The following is a 12,989-nucleotide window of genomic DNA, read 5'->3' as shown; positions in this document are numbered from 1 at the left end:
TTAATACGAGCTAAAGCTTGTTATTTGTTTTGAGTGTCTTTGATCTTTACTATCAATTCTAACTATATTATCAATTCCGTTGGCACCCTTTTCAACTTTGGAGACCTAACGTTCTTTCCACCCATCAGGGACATCATAGACATACTCAGCAGAAGCTTTTTTGTCGGAGTTGCCATCATATCAGCCATAATTGGCAGCACTGGATGCGGTGCCGTAGTAGATGTGAAAAGTTTGTGAAGGGTCTGCTAGGGAAGGGGTAATCAGGGGAGGAGCTAGAATTATTTGTTAGGAGACCAAAATTAGTATAACAAGATATAATATTTGTTTTAATTTATTATACATGAGTTGTAAAACAAAACTTGTATAATTTAGTTTTATTCAAATAAGTTACTACAAACATATAATGACCTTTGTATAAGGTAAAATGTTTGGAGCAATATCAAATTGAGTCAAAACAATGAAGTTAATTTTATCTTCATAATGTATCCATCACTTTAATGTTGTTGGTCTTTATACTTATCAAACATAAACATACAAAGTATATAAGAAACACTAGCTAAAACGAAGCATTATTTATATTTGATAAACTTTGAAATAAAGCAAAAAATAATAAAGAATGATTTTTACATATTTATTTTAATTGTGCTCATCGTTCTTTCATAAAATAGAAATCATCGATTATCATATAAATTGTGAATCTTTCAGCAATTTCTTTTTCTATATAGACAATCAAATAATTTGCAAGAAAATCATCCTCTATCCGATTGCGAAATCTTATTTTAACAATCTTCATCACTGAAAAAGCTTATTCAGTAGGCTGTGAGTTATCAATATTTTTTCTTTTTTTTTCAAAAAATAATAATCAATTCTTCTTATTTTGTTCATGGTTCAACCTAAAACCAAAATATATATCGTAAGAAAAAATTGATAATTTTGGTGGCTCTGCTAAAAACAAAAAATATATAAAAAATTCAAGTATAATCAAAACAAATCAATAAAATATATCTAATTAATTAGAAAAAAAATCACTATAACAATAATTCAAAAAAACAATTGGTAGAACTAGCATGTAATACCCCACCCCACTAGCAAGATATTGTCCGCTTTGGGCCTCCCAGTCCACCCAAATCCAAGGCTTCCACCCAGGTCCCCCTCACGGGTTTGTTCTTGGTAGCCACGTATGGCCCCAAAATGCGTCTTACTAGTCAAGGTGAGCATGCACTTATAAGGCCTTGGCTCTGGACGCTCGCTTCCGATGTAGGATCTTACATAGCAGATTTGAGAAAAAAAGAAGAGCAAAAATGATAGAATTATATAAAAAAAAACATCATCAAATCATTAACAAACATCTCAAAACAAAACAAAATTAGATTTTAAATTTAAGTTACCTTGTTTTGTTTGATGAAAGATAAATTAATTGGTGGCTCTGCTTTAATCTTTTTGTAGAAAAATTTTGCTCATAATTTGTGTTTTTATTTCTGTTTTTGATCGGCTGCAGGATTTATATTAGGGTAAATTGGTGGCTCTGTTTTTTATTTCACAAAGTGATGCTTTTATATTTTTTTTCTTTTCCACGTAGGTCAAGAGTAAATTCAAAAGAAATCAAAAGTAAAGTCACACTTAATTTAAGGCTCACCTCTTTAAAATAAAATATATATTATCTCCTCACATTTAATTACCCAATAATACCCAGTAATTAAAAAAATGTCTTGTAGGGGGGGCTTGGCCCCTGCTTGCCCCCCTTGCTTCCGCTCTTGGGGGTAATGGCAGTTAATATTGTGGTGGCTGCAATGGGAGTGTTGATAGTGTTGGGTTCTGAATATCATGCATGCAACGAAAATTATAAAACAAAATTATTTGGTAATTTCTAGAATTCTGTTATACAGATTTAGAGTTATTTAGAGATTTATTACCCTGGAAATCTAATCTTTTTTGGTTTTAAATAATTCTTTAAAGGCTAAGTTGTCGTAAACCATAAGTCGTCCAATTATCTGGCCTCCAACAGTAATCCACACGAATCACCGGTGTTTTTATAGTTTTTCTGTCTAACAGATAACCACTCTTTCTCTTAAAAATAGGAGGCTTAACTTATTATTTATAGGAAAATCTAAAAAATCTTATAAATTACAAAAATATCATTTGCCCCCTGAATAATTTAATATATTTATTCAAAACAATTTTAGAAATTAACTCAATAAAGATCCTACTTAATTTTTCTAGGTCTAGAAATATAATCTCTATATTAGTTATATTCTAATCCTTAATTTCTAAAATATATTTTAATCATGTCATACTTAATTAAATCATTCCAGTTTAATTTATGATTAGGTTCCTAATATGTTGACGCAAATATAAATTATAATTATAATTATAATTAAATATAATTAAATAATTTAATTTATTATCAATTCAACAATTGATTAATTTATATTTGAAGATCAGGTGTATCATCTAGTAACATGTCATAATCCCCAAATATTAGTAAATACATTAGTGGTTTAACTTAACTTTTCGGTGACTAGTTTCTCAATATAATTAATATCCTTTCATCAATAATATTCTAATTTAACATTAAAACATGAATTATGTCTGTTATGTTAAATCATGTTTGTTCTATACATAATAGTCAATGATTGTTTGAATAAGATTTGAAACCCTTTTCAAATTTTATTTTACCTTGGTTAAGGAATTTTCAATCAATATTATTTGAGAATGGATAAAATATTTTTTCTAATTCATCTGGGGTGATGAATTTTCTCTTGACCACTCAAATACCTTCATATAGTTTATGTTATACTTAATGTCTGCCCTTTCGTTACCTCGACTAAGATAACATGTAACATGATCAAATCATAACATTCTCTATATAAAATAACTTGGTGACCTCAAGTCTAAGAATCACTTACATAACCGTCACGTGAGCCTTTCCATAGATATAGTATAGGTGATCTCTCTATAAGAAGTTTTCATGCAGGTCAATTCAGTGTATATGTCTTATGACAAACATCTATATATTAGTTTTAAGTATCTCTTATATCTTAGTTTATGAGAACAATTATTTCCTTTCATAAAGAAAAGAATATAATATGTACCGGTCTCTACGGAACTAATGAATGTCTAGAAAATTTTAGAAACAATACTTTGAAGAAATAAAAATTCTATAACTACAATAACTTTATAATCTTCTTTACAAAACATTTTTATTTACTATAGATTCATAAATCAAATATTAAATTTATTAATCTAATATTATATAAATATTAAAAATAAATTAAGTTTCTATTAATAATAAATATATATTTATATGAATATAATAATATCACGGGTAACCAAACAATTGATTATAAAATATATTAAACTAATAGATAAGTGGAGCTTGTTCGGTGGGGGAAACGGGCAGGTGGGTTTTGGAGAATGATGGGGTTTGTGGTGGCTTTTGGGTGGGAGGAGGAGGAGATGTGGGCAGATAGAATGGTCGACATGGGATCGGCTAATGGTGGAGATGGTGCTTTCTTGTGTTTTATCTTCTATTCAACATTTTCTTATCCATTCAAGCAACGAGGAGAGAGAAGGTTCATCAGAGCAAAGTATTGGTTGCCAATGATGTTGTTGGACCAATAAACACCTGCCAGGTCATGTTCTGCACTCGCGTGTTTTGCTTAGATTTTTTGGATGGTACTGCTTAGGAAATGCCATTGTTCAATTTCGCAAATTTTGTTGAGAATCAGTTTTGCAAAACTGATTCAAAAATACTTTACAGTTATTTTTTTAATTTATTTTCACAGCTGGAATATTCTCAAGCTGGTATTGGTTAAATCTACTTCTCCGGTTCAGTGGACTGTATACACCGGAATTAAAACTCCTCAAGATATTTGTTAAAAAGTAGCAAAATTAAAATTGATAAAAAAAAATAAAAATAGAAACGTGGAGATGCGGGGGATCGAACCCCGTGCCTCTCGCATGCAAAGCGAGCGCTCTACCATTTGAGCTACATCCCCGCAGACAAGAGGATTCCTTAAGTTTATTAAAAGAAACAATCCAATTGCCTTTTGTTCTTTTAAATTCAATTTTGCTACATCCAGGAATATAGTGGAGTCTCTTTAAAAAACCTGATTCGGGCGAGTTTTCTTTTTCGAAATTGAATATAAAAGCATTGTCTGATCACGAAAAGAGAAAAAGAAAAAGAAAAAGAAAAAGAAAAAGACAATGCGCCAAGCCACAAAACTAAAGGTAAGAGCCGGGGGAGAGGGGGACCAAACAAAATAATTTACTATTTTCAATTGTCAATTACCTGCCTAGAAAAAAAGACTTAGGTCCTTTAAAAGTATTTTTTTAAAAAATATTTATTTATTTATTTTTTCAAATTAAATTTTTTAATATTTTTAAATTATTTTAACATGTTGGTATCAAAAATAAATTTTAAAAAATAAAAAATTATTATTCTAATATATTTTTAAATAAAAAATACTTTAAAAAATCATCATTACTTAAGCATCAATCAAGCTATTAACTCCAACACTACTCGTATGATAGCGTAAAACCATCAATTAATCTTACCTTAGATACCTTCATTGAAGATAAGAGCAAGCAATTAATCTTACCTTAGATACCTTCATAGCCAAAAAAAACCATCAAACTTCACAATCATGTTTAGCGCGGCAGTTAAATCATTATTTTATTAATTTTTATCTTATTAAAAACAATTTTTTGAAATAAAAAATATTTTTTAAAATATTTTTATATAAAAAATATTATGAAAAATAACTGCCTGAAATAAGCTATAAAATTATATAAACACCCCTTTACTTTCAATAATCTCACTACGACCCCTCAAAACTAGCCAATTTTTGTTTTTGTACAATCCGGCCTTCCTCTTCAACAACCGCCAAAATGAACCCTAACAAGTAAGCGATAAAGCGCACCAATTGGAAGAATAGAAGAGAGAGAGAGACTTTTTTTTTTTGTAAAAATTGCAAATTCACATGATCGACGACACCCTTCTATTTCGCTTCCGTTTCATCTCCTCCTCTAGTTCTCCTTTTCTTTTCTTTCCAGCTTCTACTGTTAATCATTATATAATAATAATAACCATTTAAACAAATACAGGCACCAGACAGGCTAGGGTTTCAGTTATCCTTTCCTTTCCCTTTTCTTTTGTTTTTTTTTTTAATAAAATCGTTTTCCTTTTCTTTCAAATTAATATCCTTCTCCATGTCTAAAAGGTAATTAATTCTCTAACCTTTTCAATTTTTTTTTTGCTTTGTTATTTTTTCTTGGATTTTGCTCATGTTCTTGTTCTTGTTTGTTTGATTAGTGATCATCAATTCGTGGTTAATGCATGCTTTTCAGCTTTTAGTTGATGGCGTGTTTATTTTAATAGAATTGTAGGGAAATGATTAAAATATTAGTGGTTAAATTTATGGAATTAATGGATTAGGAAGTGCTAGACTTTGTTTATCAAGATTGAGCTTTTGTTTTGATATGGTTGATTCTCACGTATTTAGTTGAATGATAATAAGAGGATGCAATAAGGAGGTCCATTGGATTTTGCTTTTTGTTTCTTTCTTTTTCGTTTTGGTTTTGGGGGTACGAATGAGTTCTATTGATCATGATTTTGTGGGGTTTTTTTTTTTATTATTGTTGTTGTTTCAGGGTACTTTGCAAGTTTTTTGCTCATGGGGCATGCTTGAAAGGGGAGCATTGTGAATTTTCACATGATTGGAAAGATCCTCCAAATAATGTAAATACTATGCTTTAGCAATGGTTTTATTTTTTTATTTATTTTTTGTCTTTTCTGTGTTTGATTGTTTATATGCAGTGAAATGATTGTGATATTTAATTGTTTGCTAATGCAGATTTGCACCTTTTATCAAAAAGGTATCTGTTCATATGGTAGTCGATGCCGATATGAACATGTTAAACCTTCTAGGCCTGAATCTACTGCATCATCTTCGTTGACAATTCCTCGTCAACCTCTGGGCTCAAATTCCGTGTCCCTGGCCCTTCCTGCAAGAAATGTATCGAATGGGGTGACAACAGTACCAGGTGTTCCTCCAGAGCTTTCAAGTAGACCCTTTATTGCTCCCACTGCACCAGAATGGAATTTGGAGTCTGCACAACATGACTTCTTAGAAGATGGTGAGGTTATAGAACCTAGGAATGTTAAACCAGCTGACCGATCTATCTGTTCATTTGCTGCTGCTGGTAGTTGTCCTCGTGGAGATAAATGCCCCCATATTCACGGTGACTTGTGTGCCTATTGTGGAAAGCATTGCTTACACCCTTTCAGACCTGAAGAAAGAGATGAACATTTGAAAGCATGCGAGAAGAAGCAAAAGAACCTTGATTTGTTAAAATATAGTCAAGAAATAGAATGCAGTGTATGCCTGGATCGTGTGCTTTCAAAGCCCACGGCAGCTGAACGAAAGTTTGGTCTGCTATCAGAATGCGATCATCCATTCTGCATATCATGTATTAGGAACTGGCGTAGTAGTTCCCCAACGTCTGGAATGGATGTCAATACTTCATTGAGGGCTTGCCCAATATGTCGCAAGCTTTCATACTTTGTCATTCCAAGCGTTATTTGGTATTCCTCTAAAGAGGAAAAACAGGAAATTGTTGATACCTACAAGGCAAAACTCAGGTGATTTTCTTGTCATAAGTATACTGATTCTTTACCTTCTACCCAATTCCTGGATCATCGTTATATTTTTGGATAACTCTGTAAGAATTTGTGAAATTTATGTTCTGATATTGGAAATGTTTTAAGACATAACTGTCATTTTTCTTGATATGGCAAAAAAGGAAAACAGAAACATCTTGCATATTCTCAGAGAAGATTGGTTGGCTGTTTTGTAATGATGTAGGCTATTAGTTTCATGTATATAAATTGTACTGGTGACTAAAAACTAGGTAGATAACCAAAAAAACTCGAGATTTTTTTAATTTGTTGAATAATAATATAATTACTTTGAGTTTTATAGGTCAATAGATTGTAAACACTTCGACTTTGGGAATGGGAACTGCCCATTTGGAACCAGCTGTTTTTACAAGGTAAAGTGCCCCCTTGGTCTGTTCATTGGAATGTTATGTTGAGATTCTCATTGTAGTGTGGACATTTTTCTTCTGTCAACTCTTCTTTTGCTCATTAAATGCTAGACAACCAAAAACTATCTATCATCTGTAGATGCGTTTGCCCCATTTTTTCTCCTTTTCCCTGCTGGTGAATACTTCTCTTATTGGCTTCTAACATGTGCTGCTAGGCAGTAACCTCAGATATGTTCAAGACTCCTTTTTTTTTTGTCTTAAATGTTGCTTTTCACACGTGCTCACACATATTTTTTGGTGCTATATATGTGCCTCTGGCAGCCTTACACAGTCCTGCTGGGGTTAGGAAAGTGTGGAAGTGGCTTTTTACAGAAAGTAGAGTTAGATTTCAAGCCCTAGTTTTCTTTTCTATATCTTTTGCATGCATAAAGGGGTGTCCTTCCCCTCCCTTGTGATCCCATTTTTCTCTTGTAGTGAGCATGATTAGCTTTCAGCCCTTTGGACTGAAAGTGAAGACTTTACCAAATAAACTGGCTGGTAGCAGTAATAGTGCCACAAGTGGAGAGGAGCATATGGTGCTCTAGGAGGAAGGGAAGGATTCAATTACTCAGATGATATACTATTGCCATTATCTTACACATCTGAAAGACTTCGCCTTTCTTATTTAGCTACACTGCATATGAACAATGAAGCTCCTCTATTTTATTTTTTTTAGTTTCAAACTTTTTTTTCTCTAGCAATACCCTTCTACAGCCTAAGAAGATGAAATTAGGCTTGAAATTATGATTAAAAATTTAAAATAGCAAATTAAAAGATAAAAGACTAAAATGTGAAACATGAAGAAAATATATGGCTAATTCCAAATTCGTGACAATTTTTATTTTGGTATACAAGTTCATTTTGTTTACTTTTTAGTCTATGGGTTAGAGAGAGTAGAGAGAAACTAGTCTGAAAATGGAGAGGAGAGAGAAAGTTGTCGGTTTTCATTCGACGAAAGGAGTTTGATGGTAGTGGTTTTAGGCCTTCTTGTTGTCTGTAAAAGTAGATCGACTCGAGAGAGATTTTTTTAAGGTTTGATTTTGTGTTTTTGAATTGTTTTAAGGGTGTTTTGAGTTGGGAGATCATAAGGCCAAAATTAAAAAAAAGCCCATGTGCGCGGCCAAGGCTTTTTAATTCAAGCCAGGCTCGTGCCCATGGCCTGGCCTATTTGGTTTTTCTTTCAATTTAATTTTTGGTTTTTTTTTCTAAATTATTGTATTTAAAATATCATAATTAAATAAATATATTGAATTTTTAAATTCATTAAGAATATATTTGAGTTATTATTTCAAATTTGGTTTAGAATTTAGAAACTGAATTCAAAATATCTGCATTTTCAAATTATATTAGATTTGAGTGGAGTAATTTATTCTATGAATTGTATCTGAATAATAACCTTTTAATCATAATCAAAAAAATTATTTTAATGATTTTCATGTTCATATTTCTATTTGATTAAAGTCATGGGTTCTAGGGGATAGCTTTGGTTAGCCCGAGTTGATCGAAGATGTTGTCGGCTCAATAATTGAAAAAAAATTTACTTTAGATACATTAAAATTTTAGTTAAACAAAATCTTACAAATATAAAATACATTAGTAACTCTTGTACATTTTTCTTTATGCTTAAAAAAAATATATTCTGAACTGCAGCATAGCATGGTCCTATAAACAAATATTGTCTATGTGTTTCGGTGCATGTTATGTTCACTTTATGTCTATGTCTATGTCTATGTCCATGCAATCTACAAAGGAAGGAGACATAGTAACGAATATGCTTATTCTAGTGGTGCATGTGAATATCTGAATCAATTGACTTATGCTGGAATTTACAGAATCCATTATGTGTTGTCTGTATGTATTTAATCAATGTGCAACATTTTGCTATATGCTGGTCATCTTTGGTGACTAGCAGCATGTACTGTTATATAGGTGTTTATAGTTTTATAGGAATTTTTGTTGTTGCTAGCACATCATGGGAGAAACAGTTGACAAGGTATGAAGGAACACTGCACAATCTGGCTAATCTTGAGAAAGCATGAGCGCACAGTACAAAATTGATGCCAAGTGAATCTTCATTCAAGAATGACCAATTGAATTGAAAATGTTTACGAATCAAGGAACAATGAAATTCACTTGGTATCCATAAAAGCAGTGAAATGCTGTTTATAGAAGCACCACTGCAACAGGATGCCTTGTCAACTTAGCAAACAGAAGTAGCAACCCATCTTGATACGTATCCACTACCTGCTATTATCTCATCTGCCTCTGATCTCTGTCATCATCTTTCCATTGCACATGCAACCACCCTGTTCTTGATGTTTTGCAACAACCTCCATGTTGTTCTTCTACCCATCATTTATGCACCTTTAATGATGTTTCTGATAATCATTCCTTCACTACATTTCTTTTGCATATAGGCCTCCACCTGGTATCTACGAGAATTAATATATCACAGACCCTCTCCATGGATGCCCTGTCCATGCACAAATCTTTTGTGCTGAGGATCAAGTGATGAAAATGGTTTTTTTAGCAGTGTAGCTGGATCTTAGATCAGGCTACTCTTTTCAGTGATCAGGACAATTATCTATTTTGAGCATGAGCTTACATATGTATATTTCAAACCAATTTAGCATGCTGGAAACATTTCTTCTGCTTTATCTTTTGGGTTAGTCTTTTTGGCTTTCTAGCAGCTCTTTTTTACAATCACATTGGGAAAGATGGAACTCGCAATTTCTTAATTGTTTTTCTTTTGTATTTATAAAAATGTATTTGTCCTGATTGAAGTGTTGTTTTTTCTGCTTTCGTTTTGGTTCTATTTTGTGGTATGTTTTTGGCAGTTTTGCTTGGAAGTTAACCAGCTAAGAAATGCTATTGTAAATAGACAAGATTTCAAGCACTTGCTTTTGTTGCATTTTAGTAATAAGAAAAAAGAGTCTTTTGTTGTGCTGTTAATTTCATAATGATTCTGTTTTCAGAAAGTTATTCTGTTGCTCTTAAAATTTCTCTGACTAGCTGTTATACTCGAGAAAGCAATTTCTGATTGATGAAGTCAAGCTATTCTTGTTTACGTTTTCCCAGAGTAGAAGGTAGCAAACCTTTGATGGTTTATTAAGTGGGACTACTGGTAAAACGTTACTTTGGATTTGATAGAATTTGAATGAACAGCCTTGAGCCAAAAAAAACAAAAAAAAGAAAGAAAGAAAGAAAGGAAGGTAGGAACATGAAATTGTATTGTTGCATTGATGGGCCACTAATGATGGCTCAGTATGTGACCCTAAGAAGCAACATATGATATGGTATCATGAATGGATAACTTCTCAATCATGTGTTGCTTTTCTGCACATTTTATGCTAACAACTTCAGTGTCTCATAAAGTTCTCGATCATTGCTATTCTCAATTTGCAGCATGCATATCGAGATGGCCGCTTGGAGGAAGTTGCTTTACGTCATCTTGGAGCTGATGATGGACAGACTGTGATAGCTAAAAATATCTGGTTCGCTTTGATCCTACTCTCTTAATGTTTCACATAAGTAGCTAATGACACTCTTGTCTTTCATTTATTTTACTGTTGTGTTTGATCCCTTCCATTAATAATTTGTTTTATACTCAGGCTGTCTGATTTCCTCGGTAGCTTACAAATAAGGTGAGCTGGTGGTGTTTGAATGCTTTTAAAGGTAAGTTTAAAGTTGTGAGCAGTGATTTGGTTTTTCAGATCCCTGATTTCTGAACTGTACATGCCTGAGCATTCTGTCATGTGCACATGCTAGTGTTATGTGGACAGACATGCATGCTTGTGCAACATCTGTCTCTTAATGGTCAAAGTAACTGTTGTGCCTTTAACCATCTCAAAATATGCAGGATATCTATCAATGTCAAGACATGCACTCAACTTTATTGTGGAAGGTCTTCAATCTCCAGTGCCGAATCATGTTGTTTGTGAGGTAAATTGCCTTGTGAGTATTATATTCCACACCCATCAGTTTATCCTGTATAATGGACTTTCTGAGGTTTTGCTTTTAAAAATGTTCTCCTGTGTTTTTTAAGTTTAAGTTTGACTTTAACATACAAATTTCTAGTGAAAATGCATGGAATTCTCCCAATCTTCCTGGCTCTAACTACATAATCTGTATTGTGATAATTTTGTTTACTAACCATCAGCAGCTATACCAATCATCATTTCTTTCCTTGTGAAACCTGAGCTGATGGGATTTCATGAAATACTTCAACTCTGTTCAAGGGTTCATTCTTCAGAAATATCATTTAAACAACATGTGAACATGACGGAAATTTTGGGTCTCATTATTCCTGTGATGTTTCCTTCTATACTTTCAATAGTTGCTCCCACCTTTGGAGTTCTGTTCTGGTAGGTTCTTTTCTAGGGATTTAAATGACCCTCTGGGGTTGCAGGTGGCGTGCATAAAATTCAGTTTGGAGGGAAATTATTTGTCATCTTAAGATAAACTTAAAAGTTCTCAAAGAATTACTTAGATTTTCCTTGTGGTTGAATAATAAGTGGGTGCTTTGAGTCGCTCTTGAATCTAAACATTTATGGGTGGGTATTATTTAGGCCTTATTGCGATATCCCTCCTGTATCTACTTTCTCTCAACTTAAAGAGTTTTTATGCTTCCGAAAACCCTCATGAAATTTCGTGTCAAATGTAGGATGGCATTCTGGAGGAGACTAATTTGTGGGAAGCTGAAAGATGTGCCGTTGTGTCATTATAAGCTGCATCTTAAGTTATTTTGAAATAATAAAACGAAGAACATGTCAAGGCATTGAAAGGTTTTGAACAGCATTGATAAATTATGTACTTGTGAAGGAAAATGATTTGAATAATGGATGTTTGCGATTATAGTTTGCTTCCCTCACACCAGAAAGGACGGCGAAAACTACAGGGTTTCGCCCTAATGGTTTGTAATAATTTGAAGTTTTGAGGACAATGTCAGGATGTTGTGGTGCATCATACTGGTGTTGCCTCTGTATAAAAGTTTTGAACTTTGAGGTATACATGAGATTTGATACAATGTAATTCATTTGTACCTAAGCCATGTACATCTTATGACGATTACAAAGTGGAATTTATTTTACTGCTTCCATCACAAAGCTTGAAATTGTTGGTGGCATTTGTTTGGTTCTCGACCTCCACATCTCATATGCTATTTTCTTATTCAAGGTCCTCTTTGTTATGTTTGCTTCAGAAACGATTTTTTCACACAAATTGCTTAATCTATGTATGGAATCTAATGTGAAAATAGGTCCAAGTTCGTAATGACAGAATTCTAGATGCTAGATTTCCATGTGAGCCGGATTTTTTTTCTTCTGTTTTAAGCCAGATTTCTTGTGTCTGGTAGTTTATTTGGTGTAAATGCTCATATTGTTTTTTGGGTTAAATTCTAGGTTGAAAGCCCAATTAAATTAAGCGAGACAAAGTTGATTTAATTATGTTATAATACAAACTATAATAAAGACCTACAGGAAGGTCATTAAGAAGACTAGATGATCTATCAAATAAACTTCTGTATAAATCATAATTGACTAGCTAATCCGCTACTGAAACGCCTGCACCTCCCAGTCTTTTGATGATAAATCTCTAGCCTGCATGATTAAATTATAATTCTTGTCAATGTTAATCTTATCTTTAATGATTAAATCAACAAGCAAGGTAGAATCTAATTCCAAAATAATTTGTTGGAATACTTTGGACCAAGCTAATTTCAAACCATTGGTAACTGCTCATAGTTCTGCACATACTGGCATATAAATCCCAATATTAATAGCAAAACCAACAATCCACATTCCCATATCATCCCTTATGACTCCACCAGCACCACCAGCCACTCTTGGGTTCCCTTGCTGCAACCATCCACATTAATCTCCACCCTATAAAATCCACATGCTTGA

The 12,989-nt window shown here is 32.9% G+C and overlaps 1 protein-coding gene and 1 non-coding gene across 3 annotated transcripts; one reads left to right on the top strand and one right to left on the bottom strand.

Annotated features, from left to right (window-relative positions):
- Nucleotides 1-3,925: 3,925 nt before the first annotated feature.
- TRNAA-UGC (transfer RNA alanine (anticodon UGC)) lies at nt 3,926-3,998 on the bottom strand. The gene has a single exon. It is a non-coding gene; the product is annotated as a tRNA-Ala (tRNA).
- An 850-nt stretch (nt 3,999-4,848) lies between these two features.
- Nucleotides 4,849-12,191, top strand: LOC133670043 (putative RING-type E3 ubiquitin transferase C3H69). 2 transcript variants are annotated; one of them, XM_062090450.1, is made up of 8 exons: nt 4,849-5,222; nt 5,653-5,740; nt 5,856-6,643; nt 6,984-7,053; nt 10,492-10,580; nt 10,698-10,761; nt 10,946-11,028; nt 11,750-12,191. In XM_062090450.1, exons 1-6 carry the CDS (start codon nt 5,212-5,214, stop codon nt 10,732-10,734), a joined length of 1,083 nt encoding a protein of 360 aa, XP_061946434.1. In that variant the 5' UTR covers nt 4,849-5,211; the 3' UTR covers nt 10,735-10,761; nt 10,946-11,028; nt 11,750-12,191. The 2 variants fall into 2 exon arrangements, with proteins under 2 accessions (XP_061946434.1, XP_061946443.1); XM_062090459.1 differs by having other exon boundaries at nt 10,946-11,040.
- The last annotated feature ends 798 nt before the right edge of the window (nt 12,192-12,989 follow it).

Source organism: Populus nigra, chromosome 1, assembly GCF_951802175.1.
Source record: "Populus nigra chromosome 1, ddPopNigr1.1, whole genome shotgun sequence".
NCBI classification, from domain to species: Eukaryota; Viridiplantae; Streptophyta; class Magnoliopsida; order Malpighiales; family Salicaceae; genus Populus; species Populus nigra.
This window is presented reverse-complemented; position numbering and strand designations above follow the sequence as displayed.

Excerpts from the sequence above, each read along its gene's own strand:
- LOC133670043 (XM_062090450.1), top strand. Across the intron at positions 6,644-6,983 it reads ACCTACAAGGCAAAACTCAG|GTCAATAGATTGTAAACACT; the intron begins GTGATTTTCTTG and ends TGAGTTTTATAG. Across the intron at positions 7,054-10,491 it reads GAACCAGCTGTTTTTACAAG|CATGCATATCGAGATGGCCG; the intron begins GTAAAGTGCCCC and ends CTCAATTTGCAG.